Source organism: Pteropus alecto, unplaced genomic scaffold (assembly GCF_000325575.1).
Source record: "Pteropus alecto unplaced genomic scaffold, ASM32557v1 scaffold157, whole genome shotgun sequence".
Classification (NCBI taxonomy): Eukaryota; Metazoa; Chordata; class Mammalia; order Chiroptera; family Pteropodidae; genus Pteropus; species Pteropus alecto.
This window is the reverse complement of record NW_006440626.1, coordinates 25344-44020: the sequence shown is the minus strand read 5'-3', so window position 1 is coordinate 44020 and position 18677 is coordinate 25344. Positions and strand designations below refer to the sequence as shown.

At 47.2% G+C, this 18677-nt stretch overlaps 1 protein-coding gene across 1 annotated transcript in view; it reads left to right on the top strand.

Moving 5' to 3' along the window:
* The window catches only part of PPARA (peroxisome proliferator activated receptor alpha), a 26247-nt gene extending 8108 nt beyond the window's left edge, over positions 1 to 18139 (top strand). The window contains exons 3-7 of the mRNA XM_025050585.1: positions 14 to 107; positions 1273 to 1453; positions 2240 to 2442; positions 7127 to 7574; positions 10487 to 18139. Of these exons, the coding sequence (XP_024906353.1) occupies positions 14 to 107; positions 1273 to 1453; positions 2240 to 2442; positions 7127 to 7574; positions 10487 to 10734 (1174 nt within the window). The 3' untranslated portion in view covers positions 10735 to 18139. The remainder of the gene's footprint in view (positions 1 to 13; positions 108 to 1272; positions 1454 to 2239; positions 2443 to 7126; positions 7575 to 10486) is intronic.
* Positions 18140 to 18677: the final 538 nt, after the last annotated feature.

The following is an 18677-nucleotide window of genomic DNA, read 5'->3' as shown; positions in this document are numbered from 1 at the left end:
CTTTCCTCCCCAGCTGCTCCCGACCCCCCAGCAGTCCTTTCCTGCGCATCGGGGGTCTGCACCCAAACTGCGAGCACCCTTGTGCCTATCTTCAGCCAGACTTACACGTACCGTGACCCAGGGCCAGCAACAGGAGGTCAGCCATGTCCTCCAGCTTGCTGCCCACTGGGTCACTGGTCCTTCTGTGACTTTCCAACATGATAATCAGAAGGATACGTCCTATGCTACCCTGAGGCCGCCCTGCATCATCGCATACTTTTGGAATTACGTGCATATTCTCAAGTTTGGTATTTTATGTACGTGATACGTGGGGGAGCCAGCAGTCAGATACCTGGTTACATCAGAAGTTGCCTTTCCTTGCACATGCTGGACGTGTTTACTGACTCCTGGAAAATGCCGCGGCCCTCACCAATACACTGCACAGGCCACATTCCTGAAACACCGACATCCCGCCCGGAGCCAGGCGTGGTCCACAGCAGGACGGGCCGCGTGAGCCGGAGTGTCTCCACATCCTGACCTTTAAAACGCTCTATTCTCAGCCTTCCTCCTAATCTCATACTTGCTTTGGCCATCCTCCTTTACAAACCCAGATAACTGTTCGAGTAGAAATATCTCCCTTCCTCGTGCCTTCCCTGGGAATTTGCCGTTCCCTCTCACGATGCGCCACTCGGGCCCCCCATGTGGAAATGTGGAGGAATGACTGCAAGGCAAGGAGGAGAAGAACCCGCTGCAGATAGAGACACCTGTACAAGTTTCTAACCACAGGCCTTCCCAAAAGCGACTTTTCTGCACAATTAAGTTACTTTTGTTTAGTTTTGTTTTTTACGAACCAAATAGTAAAGTTGTTTCATATTGGGTGAAGTTTAAAGTGCTTTTAAAGAGCAAAAGAATTGTTTACATAAAGCTGGCTTCCTTTTATTGTATTTTATTATAATTTTTGTCTTTTATGGAGTTACTTTACTCACGAAAATTCCCAGAAAGTCTTTAGTCACAAATATAGGTATGTCATAGGACAGGAAAAAATTACGTTTGTATAAATTTTAACAGGATTAAGCAACTCTTTGGGAGACTATAATTGTGTCTTCACAAGCCAGACAAGGACATTTTGAAATTACTTCAAATTTTGCCTCATTTTCTTATTTTTTTAGTTTTACTTATAATGAAATTAAAAATTTTCAATTTGTCCCAATTATATCAGACTTTTTAGAACTATTTCTCTAAATTTAGTTCATTTTAAAAGAGGCCATAATACACAGTGGGAAACGTGACTAAAGCAGTGGCGTTGATTTAATTAACTGTATATTAATCTCGCAGGGTTTCTTCCGGCGGACTATTCGACTAAAACTGGTTTATGACAAATGTGACCGTAGCTGCAAGATTCAGAAAAAGAATCGAAACAAGTGCCAACATTGTCGCTTCCACAAGTGCCTTTCGGTTGGGATGTCCCATAACGGTAGGTAAGGTTGTCCGTTGCATTTTCCCAGTCCATGCCTCGATTTACCCTTCTTGTTCGGTGGGAACTGACTGTTTCTGGAATGAGTGTGCTGCAGCATTTAATACCCAGATCATTTTTGAACCATAATGGCCTAAGGAAATAAAAGTCATAACTGACACTCAGCAGGGCGCTTGGGGTTAGTGCCGGAAACTTCGAACTACTGGTAAGACTTTGATGTAAGATTTGAAAACCAATTGGAAATTCCTGGGATGTCTTAATGTTCATATCATACATATAAAGCATGTGCCATTTTAAACATTTTCCCTGTTACGAATTTATATTCAACCGTACTCTAAATTTAGAACGCGCCGATGATTATGTGAAGGTAAATTTAAAGTAACGAGTTCATGAAAATTGTGAATCTTTCCTCTTGAAAAAGAAAAAGATATTCTATAAACTCACTCTAAGGCTCACTTTCATCTCCTTAACCTGCAGGACCGATTATGTGCTGGCGACAGTAAACACCCTTAAGCCCGTCAAACTAACGAGACGAGTAACACTGTTGCCTTTTATTTTAACTTTTTAAAAAGGTCCAGGATTCATGGAGTTTGGGTTTTATTTTCATCTCTCCCACGTAGAAAGTTGACTGATATTGAGAGGTGGATTTTGTCTTACCTATAAATTTCCATTCGTAGTTTAATTCATGGTGCGAACTTTTCATGCGGTGATGTGTCATCATCCCGCTCTGCGTTGCTCATTTCTGTTTGTTTCCCATTATTCCATTTCTCTCCCCAACCCCCCTAGCAATTCGCTTTGGACGAATGCCAAGATCTGAAAAAGCAAAACTGAAAGCAGAAATCCTCACATGTGAACACGACATAGAAGATTCTGAAATGGCAGATCTGAAGTCCCTCGCCAAGAGAATTTACGAGGCCTACTTGAAGAACTTCAACATGAACAAGGTCAAGGCTCGCGTCATCCTGGCGGGAAAAGCCAGCAACAATCCAGTAGGTGTCTTTGCTGTGTTTATTGTCGAGTCTGAAGTGTTCCGTTGGCAACATGTCAGCTGAAGTCTTAGGGAAGGATTGAGGAAATGAGTATTAAATGTTGAGAAAAAATACTGTTTATCTCCAAGGCAACCAAGAGACAACAGGATGGAAACATTTCATTCAGAGACTCTAAGATGTAGATTGACAACAAACCCTATCTACTGGGTAAGGTCCACCCCAAAGCTCCTACCGTCCATGTTGTGTGATGACTGTGTAATTAATACAGCAAAAAAAAAAAAAAAATCTAGTTAGTAGCTTATCAGATTCTAGGGTTGTTTCTGAAGTGCATCAAAAAAATTTCATTTTAATGCCAGGAAATGAAACCATTTCCCATTCCAAATGTGCTCTTGTATCCTTTCTCCTAAAACTTCCCTTCTCTCCAACCCCCAGGCCCCAACACACACACAGACACAGACACACAGACACACGGACACACACACACACACACCCACACACACACACACACACACACACACACACATCTTCCTTTTCTTCAATGAGAAAGCAGTGACATCATCTCAGGGCTCAGAAAGGGCCATTTGTTTCCAGACACTTTACTGTCTTTTTTGGATAGTTCCAGACATTTTCAGTAGCACCTGTGAGTGCCCCTGGCAGACAACCCTACACATTGCCACCTGCTCAGCCTGGCACCATCCTGCCTTCATCCTGTAGTTAATTAAGTCTTCGTCTGCATTATGGAAGTAATCTCAGAGCTGCCTTCAAAGAGGGGAACTACCCAAGGCCAGCGAATAAAGACTGTCTGCCTTCTCCTCCGAGCCTGGTGAGACAGGTTCATTTGTCCTGATGAAGAGCTTGAAGTGATTCTTGTGGGGAATTACAAGCTGGAACTTTTAGTCACAGGGAAACAAAGTGTTTCACAAGCTACTTACTTTCATGAACAAACCAAACCTCTTTTTTTACTGGGTCTTTTAATTCCTTCATGAATTCTCCAATTAAATAGGCTGGGATGATGTCACAGCCCTCACGGATGCTCCGTGACACGGGACTGGGTCAGGGAGGCGATGTCTGTTTCTCAAACACCCAGATCTGCGGGCATGGGGTGTGGAGAGGCCACGTCTGGTGTTAACAGCTGCAGGGGCACCAGCTCACCTGAGGGGGTGTTGGCGGTGGTGGTGGGGTCAAGAATTTGTCTAGGTCATAAACAGATTTATTCATGCAACTGTGAAAACTTAGACTTGTGTAGGGGGACAGGCATTCATCATGGAGCGACACAGGGCCACTCTGCCATCACTCAGGGCTGGGCTTCCTTCCCTGTCCACCCAGGAGAAGGTCCCCTGCAGGGCCTGCCAGGGCAAGGGCACTGAGCTCCCAAACGGTCACCCAAACTTGTGGTGCCTTGATGGCTGCTGGACAGATCTTCGGTGTGGAAGCAGAGCTCTGGCTGGCTAGAAGCAGGGAGTGAATTCACCCTTGCAGTAGACTATTCTTTTGTCCCGTGAAGACCACTCTGTAGCTCACGGCTGAGCTAGAACCCGCCAAAATGCTCAGGGGACCAGGAGGGGGACACTGGGGGTTCGAAGGCGAAGGATGGAGGAATGTGGAGCTGCACGGAAGCCTAGTAGATTACGTCACTTTGGGGAAAGACGGGTTGCAGCTGAGGGAGGCGGGTGATGGCTGGATAGCAAATGTCTGTTTCCATCTGGACAGGCTGGTTTGAGCCCCAACTCTTAATACCGACTGTTTAGACTTTGGCAGTTCCAAGAATAAGGCGACAGTTAAGGAGCCGTGCTGCTTTTTAACTCTAAGAAACGATCAGAAGTTTATTCAGTTCAGATGAAGGGGACAGCTTATGTTTATTTCAGATTCCCATATCACTTAAAATTGTCAGGAATTGTCTTTAGTCTTTGGATCTCTTCAGTTATGAAAAATCTTTACCTTCTGAGCATAATTGAATTTTAGGCAAAACCACGAGTCAGCTGCAGCCAGTCTGGTGTGCATACTGGGCTTAAATAGACTAAAATGTCTTGTTTGGAAAAAAAAAATTAAGCAAAGAGACTCATGTTCGAAATGTGGCTGAGAATATTGAAAGAGAAACTTCACCATTCCTGTCCGCATTTCAGGATCTCTGGGACAAGGGCCTCCTGCACCCTCCTGGCAAAGTATTGCCCCTCAGACAGATGCAGCCTGGCGCCACATCGTGGCGTTTTTCTCTTGCGTTAGGTTGAAATATTGTACATACAACACAAGTTGTCTTTCGATTGAAAAACATATTTTATAGTTTCCATAAACATGTAGTAAAACCTAACCAAACGCTTATTAAACAGTTCTATCCACAGCAATTCTACCAACGAGTCAGATTTTTACTAAAAGATCGTGCTGCCTAATTTTCATAGAAAACGCCTTTCAGTGTGTTTTGGGAATGAGTTCGTGTAAGCGATACCATGACCCAGGTAAACAGCGTCAGGCATACACGCATGGTAGGAACAGCTGGAGTCTGCTGGTCTCGGCGTGGAGGGATTTCGGGGGAGCTGCGGCTTGCTGCCTCGTGCTGTTTAGAATCTTTACAGAGTGCTTTACCGATGCGACCTCCTGTGATGTCAGCTATATTCGTATTTAAATTTGAGTATAAAAGGCACATTCCAAAAGGCATGGATTTTATAAATAGTCTTATGAGGAATGTTTATCGATCAAGCTTGGCAAATTTCGACTGTTCTAATCTAGTTTCTCTCTAGCTTCGATAAACATTGACCTCTTAATGGTGCCACTTGTTTTGAATCCCAAGGGTTTCTAACTTTGCCTGTTCATGGGGCCTGCCTTCTAAAATCCAGGTGATGATTTTATAAAAATGAAAAGAAATATCTGTTACCATTTAAGCCCCGTTTACGAGAGCGCGTTTCAGTGCACGCACAGCTGGTGCAGGGCTGGGTCTGTGGGCCTGTTTCAGTGCACCGCTGGGGAGTGACGCCGCTGTTGCTGTTTTGAAATTTTTAATCATTTTTGAACAAAGGGCCCCGCTTTTTTCATTTTGCACTGGGCCCTGTGCTAGCCCTATGAGATGCTCTCCCCAAAAATAATAATAATAAGCATTCTGTAGCCAAATACTTTGGGAGCCATGCTCACCCTGCCTGTTCCCGAAGACCCTCAGCCACACTCATGATGTTACAGGCACTCGAGGCCCTGGCTTCCTTTTAAGTGTTTCTTGAATTTTTTCGACTGTTGTACTCTTTTTTTTTTTCCTTGTTGAACGGACTTTTAAAAGGCCTGTGATTTGAATAAAGGCAGGGTGGCCAAATAGTGTATTTTCTATTTCTAGTGTATTCTCATTGAGAGAATGCTGTCGTCTGTCTTTTAAAAGCGTTTCTCTAATGCATCCTGTAAATGCTGATGCCTTCGATCTGAGCAGCTACTTCCCATAGAGCCGAACCGCTCCCAGACTTTCCTAAATCAGTGGCAACCTGGCTGCTTTTAAGGTCTTTGGAGGAAGGCGGTTTGAGTCTTCCTTCATCACAGTTGAGATATTTAGGAATTTGGCTTGGAGTTTTGTGTTCAGAATATTTTTTCACTCATGGTAATTTAAACATTATCCCCTACCCTCAGCTGTGGAATCGGGTTATTTTCATCCAGCACTATATGGCAAATTCTAATTCTATTTAGATATTTTAAAGGCAATCCATCGGATTGTTCCAACACATGCACCTTGCTTCTGTGCCGGGTACAGCCCACAGGTGCCCTGAGGTGGTTTTGTGCTGCGATTTCTCCAGATGTTCTCAGGAGCCCAGGAATAGGGGACACATCATGGCATAGATCCACATGCATTGTCGGCAACCTATTTTGCCCACTGGCAGAGTGCGTCTAAAGTCACCGGGCTGCTCATGCGCTCTGTTTACACACTCCAGAGAACAGTGCTCGGCCCACAGTCCATTGCTGTGCTGTACACACATTCGGCATGAATTTTGCCAGCAGAGATATTCACGTCCATTCTCCTGAGCCCCACCAGAAATGGGTTTGTTGGCTTCTTCCCTCCACTAGGTCTCTATAAAATGCAGGACCAGTGGACTTAGGTGCAGATGACATGGAAATGTATAGGTTGCTGCCCTGGGGATTTAGGACTTTTTCCAGAACCAGAACTTGGGGCCCTGATGCGAAGGATTCCGTCTCATGCATGGGAAACAAATCCTCCCGTTTATCCCCAGAGAGCAGGGGTTTAACAATGCTGTTTGCTTACTTCTACACAAACGCCGGCTCTGAGTTGTATGTATTTGTTTACATGCCTGATTTTATTCATTCAGCAGTCAGTGTTAGATAGTGATGATCTTCTCTAAAGTTTATACAACGGTAAAATTAAGAATTATTGTAATTAAGACGACTACAGTAGTATTTAGGACTTCAGAGAACGTTAGAAGATGTTGAAAGCGCTTTGCTAAGACTCTCCCGTTACCTTTTTGCCAAAATCAGTACTTCACTTTCTTAGCCCCAACCACTATTATCTTACTGATTTCTGTTGTTAGCTCTCTGGTAAGGTCGGCTTGTCCCCAGCTCATTTTGAGCTTGTTTAAGGAGGAGGACTGTGTTTTGTACATATTTTTTGTTCTCCACGGGTGATTTGGATACGGTTTATTCATAAGCAGGAGGACAGCTAGTCACCAGTTACCTGACTGACCTCCAGCGTCTTTCTTTGCAGCCTTTTGTCATACATGACATGGAGACGTTGTGTATGGCTGAGAAGACGCTAGTGGCCAAGCTGGTGGCCAATGGCATCCAGAACAAGGAGGCGGAAGTCCGCATCTTCCACTGTTGCCAGTGCACATCTGTAGAGACTGTCACGGAGCTCACGGAGTTTGCCAAGTCCATCCCTGGCTTTGCAAATTTGGACTTGAATGATCAGGTCACTTTGCTGAAATACGGAGTTTACGAGGCCATATTTGCAATGCTGTCTTCTGTGATGAATAAAGACGGGATGCTGGTAGCATACGGAAGTGGTTTTATAACTCGCGAATTTCTAAAAAGCCTCAGAAAACCGTTTTGCGATATCATGGAGCCCAAATTTGATTTTGCGATGAAGTTCAACGCCCTGGAACTGGACGACAGCGATATCTCCCTTTTTGTGGCCGCTATAATTTGCTGTGGAGGTAAGTTACCAATTGAATCTGCTGCTGCCATGTTGCCTACAGACTCTTTATCTTGAATTTGACACTGGTACATCCGCTGTGAGCGGGAGCTGGGCCGCAGTGGAGTGCGCACCGGAAGGCGGGAGGGTATCTGAGCCCGTACTTCGCCGCTGACTAGAATTAACTGGTGAGAATTATGTCAATAACATATCATGTTATAGGATCTGTATAAATACATATTGTACATTATGTGTATGTTTTATTTATAATTATAATCATATCAAGGATCTTATCAGATATGATTAGTAATTATGTAATATATGATGTATAATATTATTATGACAGGTGCCGCATAACCATGTTTTGGTCAACGACAGACAGCACATACGATGGGTCCCCTAAGATTATCATGGAGCTGAAACATTCCTATGTCCTAGTGAGGTCACAGCATCATAACGTCATGGCACAACGCGTCACTCACGTGTTTGTGGCGATGCTGTCATAAACAAACCCACGACACTGCCAGTCGTTCAAAGGCTCAGCACGGACAGTTACGGGCAGTCCATAACCCCTGATACCGACAATAACCGACACGGGACTCGTGTATATACTTGCTGTAGTTGGCTTCTGTGCCTTCAGAGGGTGCTCTTTCGACTGAGGAAGAGAACGTCTGCCGTAGCACAGTGTGTGGTGTCCCCACGGGCCACGCACGGCCTCGGCCCTCTCGTGCCTGTGCGTCTCTGGATGGCATCGTCCCCGCCTGTGCTTCGTCTACTCTCGTGTTGTTCTGTGCAGCCACATGCTCTACGGGCTGGCAGCCCAGGAGCAGCAGCTGCGCCCCACAGCTCAGGTGTGCAGTGGGCTGTGCCGCCCAGATGTGAGTGCACTGCGTGATGCTGGCACAGTGACGGTCGCCGAGGACGCCTCTCTCAGAAGGATCCCCGTCGTTAAGTGCCGCGTGACTGTATATTACGTTATTATAACATACACATCTGTACTGTATTCATTGTAACTGTATTACACATGGGATTCTATAAAATGTTAGCACAGTCACAGTCACTATTGGTATGTTTACGCTATTTCAGAATAAACAATCAGTAGCTAATAGGTAGCAATTGTGAAATTTGCTAAAGGAAATAGACCCCAGTGAAGGTAATTCTGGGCTTCTCTGTGGGAAGCCGGCTCTGCAGCCCCCAGGTTCTGGGCTCGGTGTCGTGTTCCTTTAAATAGCACTGTCCTGGGTCTTGGTCACCTCTCTACTGTAAAGATACTATTCTTCCCCAGCCTTTGGGGAGACCGATGGGGCGCCTGCTCCTACAAACTGCTGGAAGCTGTATTGTCCCCCGTGATTGACACTCGCAGAACTGAGGCTGTCGCAGCCACCCAGACTCTGTAAAGGGAACTGGGTGAGGGCAGTCCAGCCCCACGAGGCCTCTCCCTGTCGCCACCCGCTGGACAGCCCAGCAGAGGAAGTCCTTACGTTCTGGCGAAAGTGTAAAATGGCAAAGCAGTTGTACGCGATCCGTCTCTGTCCTTTGTATGCTCAAGACGTGTGTTGTGGGTAAAAAGCAATTACAGAACCATTTTTATGTAGTGTGATCACAGTTTTATAGAAGAAATTATAATCGCAGTAATCCTATAGAGAGAGAGATGTCTAGTGAGATAAATGTCTGGTGTGGTAGGGTTAAAATTATGGGGGGTTCACTTTATTTTTTAAAAATCTCTATTGAAAACCTTTAAATACTTGACCTTTCAACAATGGAGGTTCATACTTAGATTTTTTCAATAAATATATGATCGACCTTCCATGTCCCCGGGTTTTGGATTCACAGATTCAACCAGCTGCAGATTAAAAACAGTATTTTCTGTCCACAGCTGGAAACCCACGGATGCAGAGGGCCAACTGTATGCATTGATCTATGCCCTTTTATGTAACGGACTTGAGCATCCATGGATTTTGGTATCCGCAGGGGTTCCCGGAATCAGCCCCCCACCCAGATACCCAGGGATAACTGTGGTCAAGTTTGGGGGAAGTCAAAAGTAACACGTGTATTTTGACTATTGGGGACCAGTGCCCCAAAGCCCCTACACACACCATATTGTTCAAGGATGTATTTTATAACTGGAAAAAAAAAAAAAACCCATGAAAGATCCACATCCTTAACAACACCTTTGAAAACTCCGTTAGTGAGTGGGGTTTTAAAGAGAGCACGCTATGGGGCATGGCTGGGGGTGTATTTTCTGGACCAAGGGGAGGACGCCTGGTCAGAGACTATCCAGGAAGTCTGGTGCCCATGGCAGAGCTCCCCCAGGGAGGTCGCCCAGCATGAACGTTGGCCCTTCTTGCACCTGACCTCCCCATTTCAGGTCTCCTCGGCATCCTCTCCGGCTGGTGTCTGCCCTCCATTCATATCTCGCCCCACTTTCTTACTGCTGATTCATGTCCGAAGCTACCTGTAACAGTGCTTTCTACCTCAATACTCAGGTCTCACGAGGTCACTTTCCTTAACTATTAGTGAAAAAGTTGAAACCGAGTATCTGGTTTTGACTTGGGAAGAAGAATTTCATCTCTCATATTATGCAAAATTGGTTATTGGAATCACCATAAGAATGTATAGTTGCTCCTAACGTTTTGAGAGTTTCCCCTGACAGGTGGTAGCCAGGTAAACCCAGAGGGAAAGGGCGACCCTGCAAGGCTTTGTCGATTTAAGGGAGTGTAAATATCTAGGAATGAGCATTTGTCCTGCCTGCCCCTGTTAGGCCTAGCGACTTTGGAAAAATCTAGTTCTCTACACAAGTTGACAGTATCTAAAGACAGCGAAGCTTCTGGCGAGAAAGGCCATGTAAAATCGGGACGTGTGGCCTCTCAAACCCATGAATGCTTAGGCGTTAACATGTCACACTCAATCGTCTCTTCTTTCTTTTGAGGATAGATCGCCCCGGCCTTCTAAACGTGGGACACATTGAAAAAATGCAGGAGGGGATTGTGCACGTGCTCAAACTGCACCTGCAGAGCAACCACCCAGACGACACCTTCCTCTTCCCAAAGCTCCTTCAGAAGATGGCGGACCTCCGGCAGCTCGTCACCGAGCACGCGCAGCTAGTGCAGGTCATCAAAAAGACAGAGTCGGACGCGGCTCTGCACCCACTGCTGCAGGAAATCTACAGGGACATGTACTGAGCTGTCGGAAATGAACAAGGGAAAAAGGAACTTTTCAAGGATTTTGAACGTCGACAGCACTACAAACAAGGAAGGGGAGCGAGGCTGCTTTGCACAGATGTCCACCGTTTTAACCTTCGGGAACAGGAAGTCCAATCCCCAGGTAACGAGGACCCTGTTCCACACTTCCTCCTCCTTTTAATCAGCACTTCTAAGCACGTGCAAAGTACAGAAATGCTGGCGGTAAGCGGCTGATAGTCAGGACTTGGAAATTAAGGAGGACGATGTTATGTGTTCTGTGGTCTAAGTCGAACATGCCTGGTGTTAATCAATGCGGACTTCTTTCAATCACGTTAGTAATTCGCCACCAGGTTAGCTGGTGACCTCGGAATACCTAGTGTGTCTTCCCTTGGTACCACCGGTGACTGTCGTGCGCCTTTATAATTTCGAAAACTAATCAGCACTTTTTAACTTTTATAATCCTGTAAATCTAGGTGTATCCAAAGGTTAGATATTTAAAACGCAGCAGATATTTATTCAGATGACTTTGATTCTGCTTCCCGAATTTGAAGAAAGACAACGTGCTGCTTTTAAGCATAGGATTTAGAATGTCAAAAAATTATTTGATAAGCTACGGAAATGCAGCCGCTGTTAGGTTCAGTTCACTTTTCATGGTTCTGCTACGTGGAGAGGCCTATTTCCAGGTCGTGTAAAGGTCCCGGAAAACCGCTGGGCCGCGCTCTGCACTTGACCACAGGCCCGCGTTAAGCCAGCGTCTGTGGCGAGCGGGCTCACGACGAGCTCCGAGAAGACCGCGTCCTGGTTCCCTCACCTCTGTTTCTTCTCAAATCCGAACCAACCCAGCCAGGGCGCGTTGGGGGCCCCGGTAGCGTTGTGAGGGGCAAACCGACAACTTATCTGTACATGTCCTTCCAGGCCCTGTGGGCCAAGGCAGCTCCTTGGTCTTTCCCCACGCGTTGCTTTTTAAAATGACGCAGCTTTATTTTCGTAGCTCTTGGTGGTAGCAGCTGCTTCTCGGAGTGGAGAAAACAAGGCAAATGTGACTTTAGAGCAAGGGTGGGACAGTGGGGCAGGGGGCTGACAGGTCACCTGAAGAACCCTCCAGGGGTTGGGGGAGGGCTAAGTCCTACGGAAGGTGGTTTCATTTAGTCTCAGGGTTCACAATGGGCTGGTGCTTTTTACCGAGATTGAGGTAGTTAAGTGTCCTTTTTGAACCACGGACGTAGGGTGGTTTTTCCAGTGTCTAAAATACTCGTTTCAGCCTTAAAGATCCATATGTCAGCTTCGGTCCACCTGTGAAAGCAGCTTATGGCTTTTGTCTGGAGCTGGTGGCCCTGGAAGCACTCTCTCTTTCTGTCCGTCAGAGTGGAGCCATTGTCCCTTTCCTCCCGGCCAGACTGGGCTGCGCCTGCCAGTGCCATCGCGTCCACAGGGGCCACTGGACGCCTTGTCCACAGGTTGTATCCTTGACACCCCTCCCCCTCTATCTTTAGAAAATCTGGCTTTTTAAGGTCACTATCATTTGCTTTCGAAGAAGGATCAGGACTGATATTCATAAACTTTTCAAGATCAGCATTAGGAAAATGCAGCAGTAGAAAAAACAAAACTATGAGACTTCGATTTGAAAAAAACAAAAGTTACAATTAGAACATCCTTTTAAAAATTCCATATTCGGTGGGTTTTTTTTTTTAAGATCCAATCAAAGGATCTGTTGGAAGCAAAAGTATTTCCACACGTGAATGACACCGATCAAGGGGCCACCTCAGCCAGAAAGGACCCAAGCTTTGCATCACGTGCAGTGTCCCTCCCAATGCTCTTGCCTGGAATGAGCACCCTGCACTGATGAGGCTGGGGCTATGGGCCATCCAAGGTCACGGGTGTGGGGGCCGGATACCAATGCCAGGTGTTTTGCTTCTGTTGACCATTGTCCTCACTCCGATGGACCCGAGAGAGATGCCTCGAGACCTGGGCTTTCCAAAAAGTCATTCATAATGTTTAGATTTTCACAAAAGCGATCTAGAGTGGCCTCGTGTTTCACACCTTCCACAGTAACAGTCAGGCTAACAGAAGGCACGGGTTCTGCATTAGCAGCGTTACCCAGCGTTAGTCCTCTTGGGACCTGGCCAGACTACCGGCACTGTCCCTGGTGAAGCCACAGAGGAAGCCACAAGTGACCTCAGCTTGAAAGTCACTTGACATTGTTCACGTTTATCAATAGAAAAAGTCACATGTTCCCATTCATTTTAAATAACAGAGTCACCAATTGCCACTCAGAATATTTTGGGTCACCTAATCAGAGATTTCTTAGAGTGTTGACAGTCAAATACAGATGAGTTATTCACCAGTTCAGTACAGCATAGTATTTCAAATAGGGGTTGGTCGGGGAGTGCAGGTCTTGCTTGCTAGGTTTCAGCTGGCATCAGCACAAAGTACAATAGAAATGTAGAAGCAGGTTCAAGAAGCTTCCAGCTACGAGTGTGCAGCCACCTCTTGAGCTACATGCTCCCCCTTGACCCCTGCTTCAGCAAGTCACTACTTAAACCTGCTCCTTCGTGTCCCTGTAATAGCCGAAAGTGACAAACTCCTCCGAGACCACAAAATTACCAGACAGCCTTGGCCTTGAGTGCTGACGGGAACGGAGGGACAACTGGGGCTCATCCGAGATACGCCTCCCAACCGTGCTGCGAGCTCCAGGCTTGGATCCCACCCGGTGCTCTCTACCTGATCCGACAGCATGTCCCTCCCTACCACCTCTCGTGCATTTCCGGTTGGGTGTCCCTCATGCAGGAGTCTGTAGCAGCCACCCTGCGAGAAGCCAGAGGGTTGTACTATAGGAAGCCATTTCGGTGACGTCCAGTATCGTCAAAAGCAGGAAGCTCCCAATTGCACCAGCGAGCGCAGGATTCAGGAGCAGCTTGAATATTGTCAGAGCACTCGAGAGCCATTCCTTCCTTCCCACCTTGCTGTCCGGTTTCCCTGAGACGTTTCTATGACACTCTGGTGAGGTGGTTCAGAGCATCTTCCTAGGGAGCATGTATGCAGACATGCAAATAATGAAGGTGAACTTGAGGACGGAGAAACTCACTTCCCGGCACATTTGAGAATACCTGTGAGAGCTGTCCTTGTTCTAAGGGATTCTCGCTTTTCATTTTAAGAGCATAGAATGTAGCTTTCTGCTAGTACCGATGTGGGTCTGCCACGTGCCCAGCTAAGATGCTCATGGCCTTGAGGACTGTGTGGCTGGTCCAGGAACAGCTCAGCATCCAAACACCTGAGCAGGGGCTCAAGGCACAAGTCAAATCCTCTGATGTTTGTTCATAAGTAAACTATCAATTCAGCAACTACTGTTCCCCCAAATCTACAGCGTAACAGCTACCTCAGTAGAGATGTCAAAAGGCCCTTAAAATTAAGACGCTCAGACCACCGCCGCCTCCTCGGTGCACCTCTGGCCAGGCCTTCTCTGGTCAGGGCGCGGGCTGCATGCTCACCTCTCGTCTGCACTCTGAGAAGTGAAGGTTATCTGACTTTCAAAGGAGCTTCTGTAGTTTAAAGGGAGCCTCAAGGATACACATGTACAGTAGCCGCTGCCTGGTTTAGTAAGCAGCCTGAGTGAGACCTGGTTTAGGAGAAGTGGCGGTGGCCAGACCTGCAGTCACGCACCACCCGAGGCCTCCGCTTTCAGTCGGCGGGCCGCACACGAACCCGTCCACAGGGAAGTCCTGCCTGGTGGGGACGGAGGGAGTGCTTGCACACCAGCCGGAGTCAGACTGACTTCCAAGGTCCTGACCCCCTTAGTCACTCCTGGGCCTCTGTGCACAACTCCAGGAGTTTCCCGCCTCTTGCCCCCTTTTCAAAACACAGTGACACTAGGCGCTCTTAGTGGCCAGATGTGCAATGGTCTTTGGTCTTGACTCAGTGGTCTCACTTGTCTTTGAAATGTCTTAGGAACTCCTGTGTTAATGTGAGTCCGTTGTTTCAACCGATGGCATTTCCAGCTAAAACCGACTTGACCACTGGCCTGGCTTTCAGTCGAGGGCTGTCAGGGACCCAGAGGTCAGCTACCTTCAGAGCACCTCTTCAGCCTCTGGTGCTATTCGCAGCGCAGATCCTGCTGGGAAAACGGGAAGTGCTCACAGCTGCCATGTATGCCGTGGATCTTTCCAGCTTTCAGAGCAGGAGCACATACCAGGTCTCCTCTGACTCTCAGCCCCTGGAGGGGTCTGGATGGAATCACCCCCATCTTAGAGTGAACGGCCAGGCTCCGGTAAAGGGCCACCTGGTGGCGTTGCAGGTCTTTGGCCCAGGGTAGCACCCTTCCCCCACCTTCCCACTCTCGCCAGCCATTTACAACAGGCGGTACAACCCGCCCGCCCTCCGCCCATGCTCTTGTGCTTCATAGCCTGGTCACCTGATGCCATGTTCCTGGGGGAGGGGGGGGTCACTTGCTTCCAGCCTTTTTTTAAGTTCACAACAGTGGTGTCAATTCAGGAGAAGCAAGGAAATTATGCTCTGTATAAAAGTTGTAAACAAAGACCAATGTCACCCACAGAGGGCCTACCAGTTATTAAAAAATGTCCATGGATTTTCCCCACACACCCAGTTTTCACACCAGTGGCACTGCCAGGTACTGGGCAGTCCCAAAGCCAGATCCTGTCTTTGTTCTCAGGTGAAGTGGCCCAGCTTCTCTTAACTCTTGGGCCAGGCTGACTCATGGACACCCCGTTGAGTAACAATTCTTAGCAACCAAGTCTGGCGTCGAGTGACCAGTCCAGGAGACTCCTGCCCCCAGACAGCAGCAACCTTCTACCGGCACAGTCGGAAGGGAAAAGCCTGTGAGCACCCACAGCGCAGAGAGGCTCATAGGTGGTGCAGTGTGGTCTAGTGGGGGGAGCAGATGAAGGTCAAGGCACAGAGGTTGACCCGTCCACACACCATGCTGACAGCACCTCCCTAAACCGAGGGGTCTTTGATGCCATAAGGTGGTCAAGTGCAGGGACTCTGCCCAGGGCACACACTCCTCCGAGGGACCTGCCTGAGAGATCTAAGGTTGGGCTCTGAAGATCGAGATCTGACGTTTTTGCTCAGATTCACATAGTTTTAGGTGCCATTTTAGGTTCCATTTCAGGAAAATGGTCATCGACACACACACACACATCCCACCCCCAGCCTGTGAAAAACCAGAGTAAGAATAAAAGCAGCATGTTTGGTCTGACTCAATATAGGAAATCCAATATGTTGTATTTCTCTGGGAACTACAATATAAAAATGTGATATTGGAAGTTTTGTAAGAAAAAAAGACAGCGAATTGTCATGCTCTAGTTTAAATAATTATGTAATGCTTCCCATTATGTTATTTTTGTGGGATGCAGCAGGTTCTTAAACTTCATTTCAGTAGAATGGGCTGCAAGCTTATTTTGAAAAAGCTACAGTGTGCCCTCCCTATGGGAGCAGACATGACTGGCCAGCACCCAGGCTGCTTTGGGCACTGCCTTTTCCCAGCTCAGGGCGCCTTCTCGGATCTGGAGTGGGGCTACTGACTGACCATTTGCTTCTCAAAATTTCAGGTTGAGACACGAGAAATATAACTTTACTTCCCCCCACCGTGAGAAAGGGGGGCCATAATTGTGGTCCAGCTGAAATACAGCCGTGTCCTTTTGGAATCCTTTGCCTGTGAGAACAGACCCCTCTGCTCATCTTGACTAAAGCAACTGATAACGTCGAGGACTTCAGTGGTCCCATGGCTGTTAAATGCGTTATTTGCAAAAAAAAAAAAAAAAACCTGAGAAACGTCCATTTTTTCACATCATAGATAGCAAATTGTCCTGGGTCCTTTTTTTTTTTTTCCTTCATTTAAAATGTTTGCTAGTTTGGCTCAAATGTGAAAACTGTGTCTTTCCCCAGAGCAGGGAATACCCCGGCCTCCTCCGCTCTTGCTCTCCATCCCACCAGCATCTAAAATCCCTTAACACAAGTCGCGCAGGCCTCCTGGGACAGGGCCGAGCTGGGGAAGGGGCGTGGGGCCACCTTCTGAAGTTTCTACTTGGCCCTGTTGAGGCAGGGAGGTCAGTCACACTTCAGGCCCCGAAGACGAATGAGTGACCCATCTTTTCAAGGTAAAATCATTCACTTTGGGGAAATATGTTCTCTTTTCAAAAGCACACTTGGTCTGTTCTTTTTTTCAGGCCTAAAAAAAATGTACCTCACAAAAGATGAATACCACTCAGTTCCCTTTTTGGTAAGACTGCAGTATTTGTGTTCGATTATCACTATTTTTTCTACATTGTATGATAAAAAGAACCATGTTAATAGCTGTATCCTAAATACTGTGATTTGTTTTTTTAATCCTAATATATTGTACTAACTTACAATCACGTATCTAATAACAAACATTTAGATCTTTGAAATCAGTGTTAATTGACATGTACTCTTAATAGCCTGGCCTCGTACCTATCGGGAAAAAAAAGGAAGGAAGCTGGAATATCTTAACTGAGATACAGTTGCACATTCGTCCTTTCCATGTCTCCTGAGCCACTTCGAATTTGTTTCTCTGTGTAACTGTTCCCTCTGCCACACTTCACATGCAGAGAAGTACAGTGAGTCTGTCATCTCTACCAGCAAGGCTGCCTCAGCCCCAGGTTCGAAGTCACCGACTACAAAAAGCGTGTCTCAAGATTGTGAACTCCTATGTAGTAAGTAGCCATCTGCTCTGCAAGGAATTATTCCCTTGGGTTATTACCAAAGAACTTTGCAATTTGAAATGTTCTGATGGAATATTTGCACTGGCTGGTTCTCTGGCACCCTCCAGGTGGCCCAACCCAAAGCTTAAAACACCCTGTAACCCTCCCGTGCATTGTCCCGCCCTCCAACCCCCACGAGGAGCCACAGGACCCAAGGGGACTAGTGTTACACACACATCAGGCCAGTGCAGGTTTCCTGGTGTTTATCGTTACTATTCTTGGTGCCTTACACTCAGTATTTAGGGGCTGACAGACCCCTTGTGTTTATACTAAATGGGAGCAGCTCCAAAGCGAGATTCTGCTGAGCAGGCTCTGACGTCCTCACCGACTCAGACGCTCTCTCTGGGTCTGGCTGGGGTCGAGGAATCAGAGAAGCCACGCCCAGGGGTGTGCGGAGAGAGCCGACGGCACGTGGAATCTTCCTAGTGCCGTTAACGTGGTTCCAGGCAATTAGAAATGGTTATAAAATAACTTTTTGAAAAAATCTTGGGTCTTATTCATTTCCCCACTAGGAGATTAAACTGATCGTATATATTGATTTATATCCTGAATTTATGAAACTTCTGTGTTGGGAATGTCCTACTGTAAGACTGATGAATGTAAAGAGTTAATTTCAGGGTACAGATCTGCCTTAATGGTTTTAAAAAGTAAACTATTTTTTAAAATGACTTGGTGAGTCTTGAGTGATGTTGTGAAGATGAACTGTTTCGAACCAAATCCCCAGCAGTCGTGTGTGGAAAAGTGCGCCCACCCACTCGCCCGAGGCGGTCTTCCCTCGCACAGTCCCTTTCTGTCCTTCACAGAACGTGCCCAGGACAGTGCGGCCCTGGGACAGGATAAAGAAAGCAAGGAGAGCTTTTACAAGGACGGGCATCTGAGAGTCCCAGCCAGCACATGCCTGGTCCCAAAGCTCTTTATTCTTCTCCCATAGAACGCATTTCTCAGACTCCCAGGCGGTGCAGGGGGGCCTCGCAGCAGTCACACCACAGGCCCCCGCTAAGAACCAGCAGACAGGAAGCGGCTCACGGTCCAGACGGGGCGCCACGGGGAGCGGTGCCGCGGGACCCCGGCAGGCTGCGGGGTTGCACTTCGCAGGCACCAACGGCCGCGTTCGCTGTGGAGAGGGTGCAGGCCAGCAACAGAAGGCTGTGAGGTGCGGGCCCGAGGAAGGACCCGACGGCGTCCTCCGCCTCGGCGTGGAGGTGG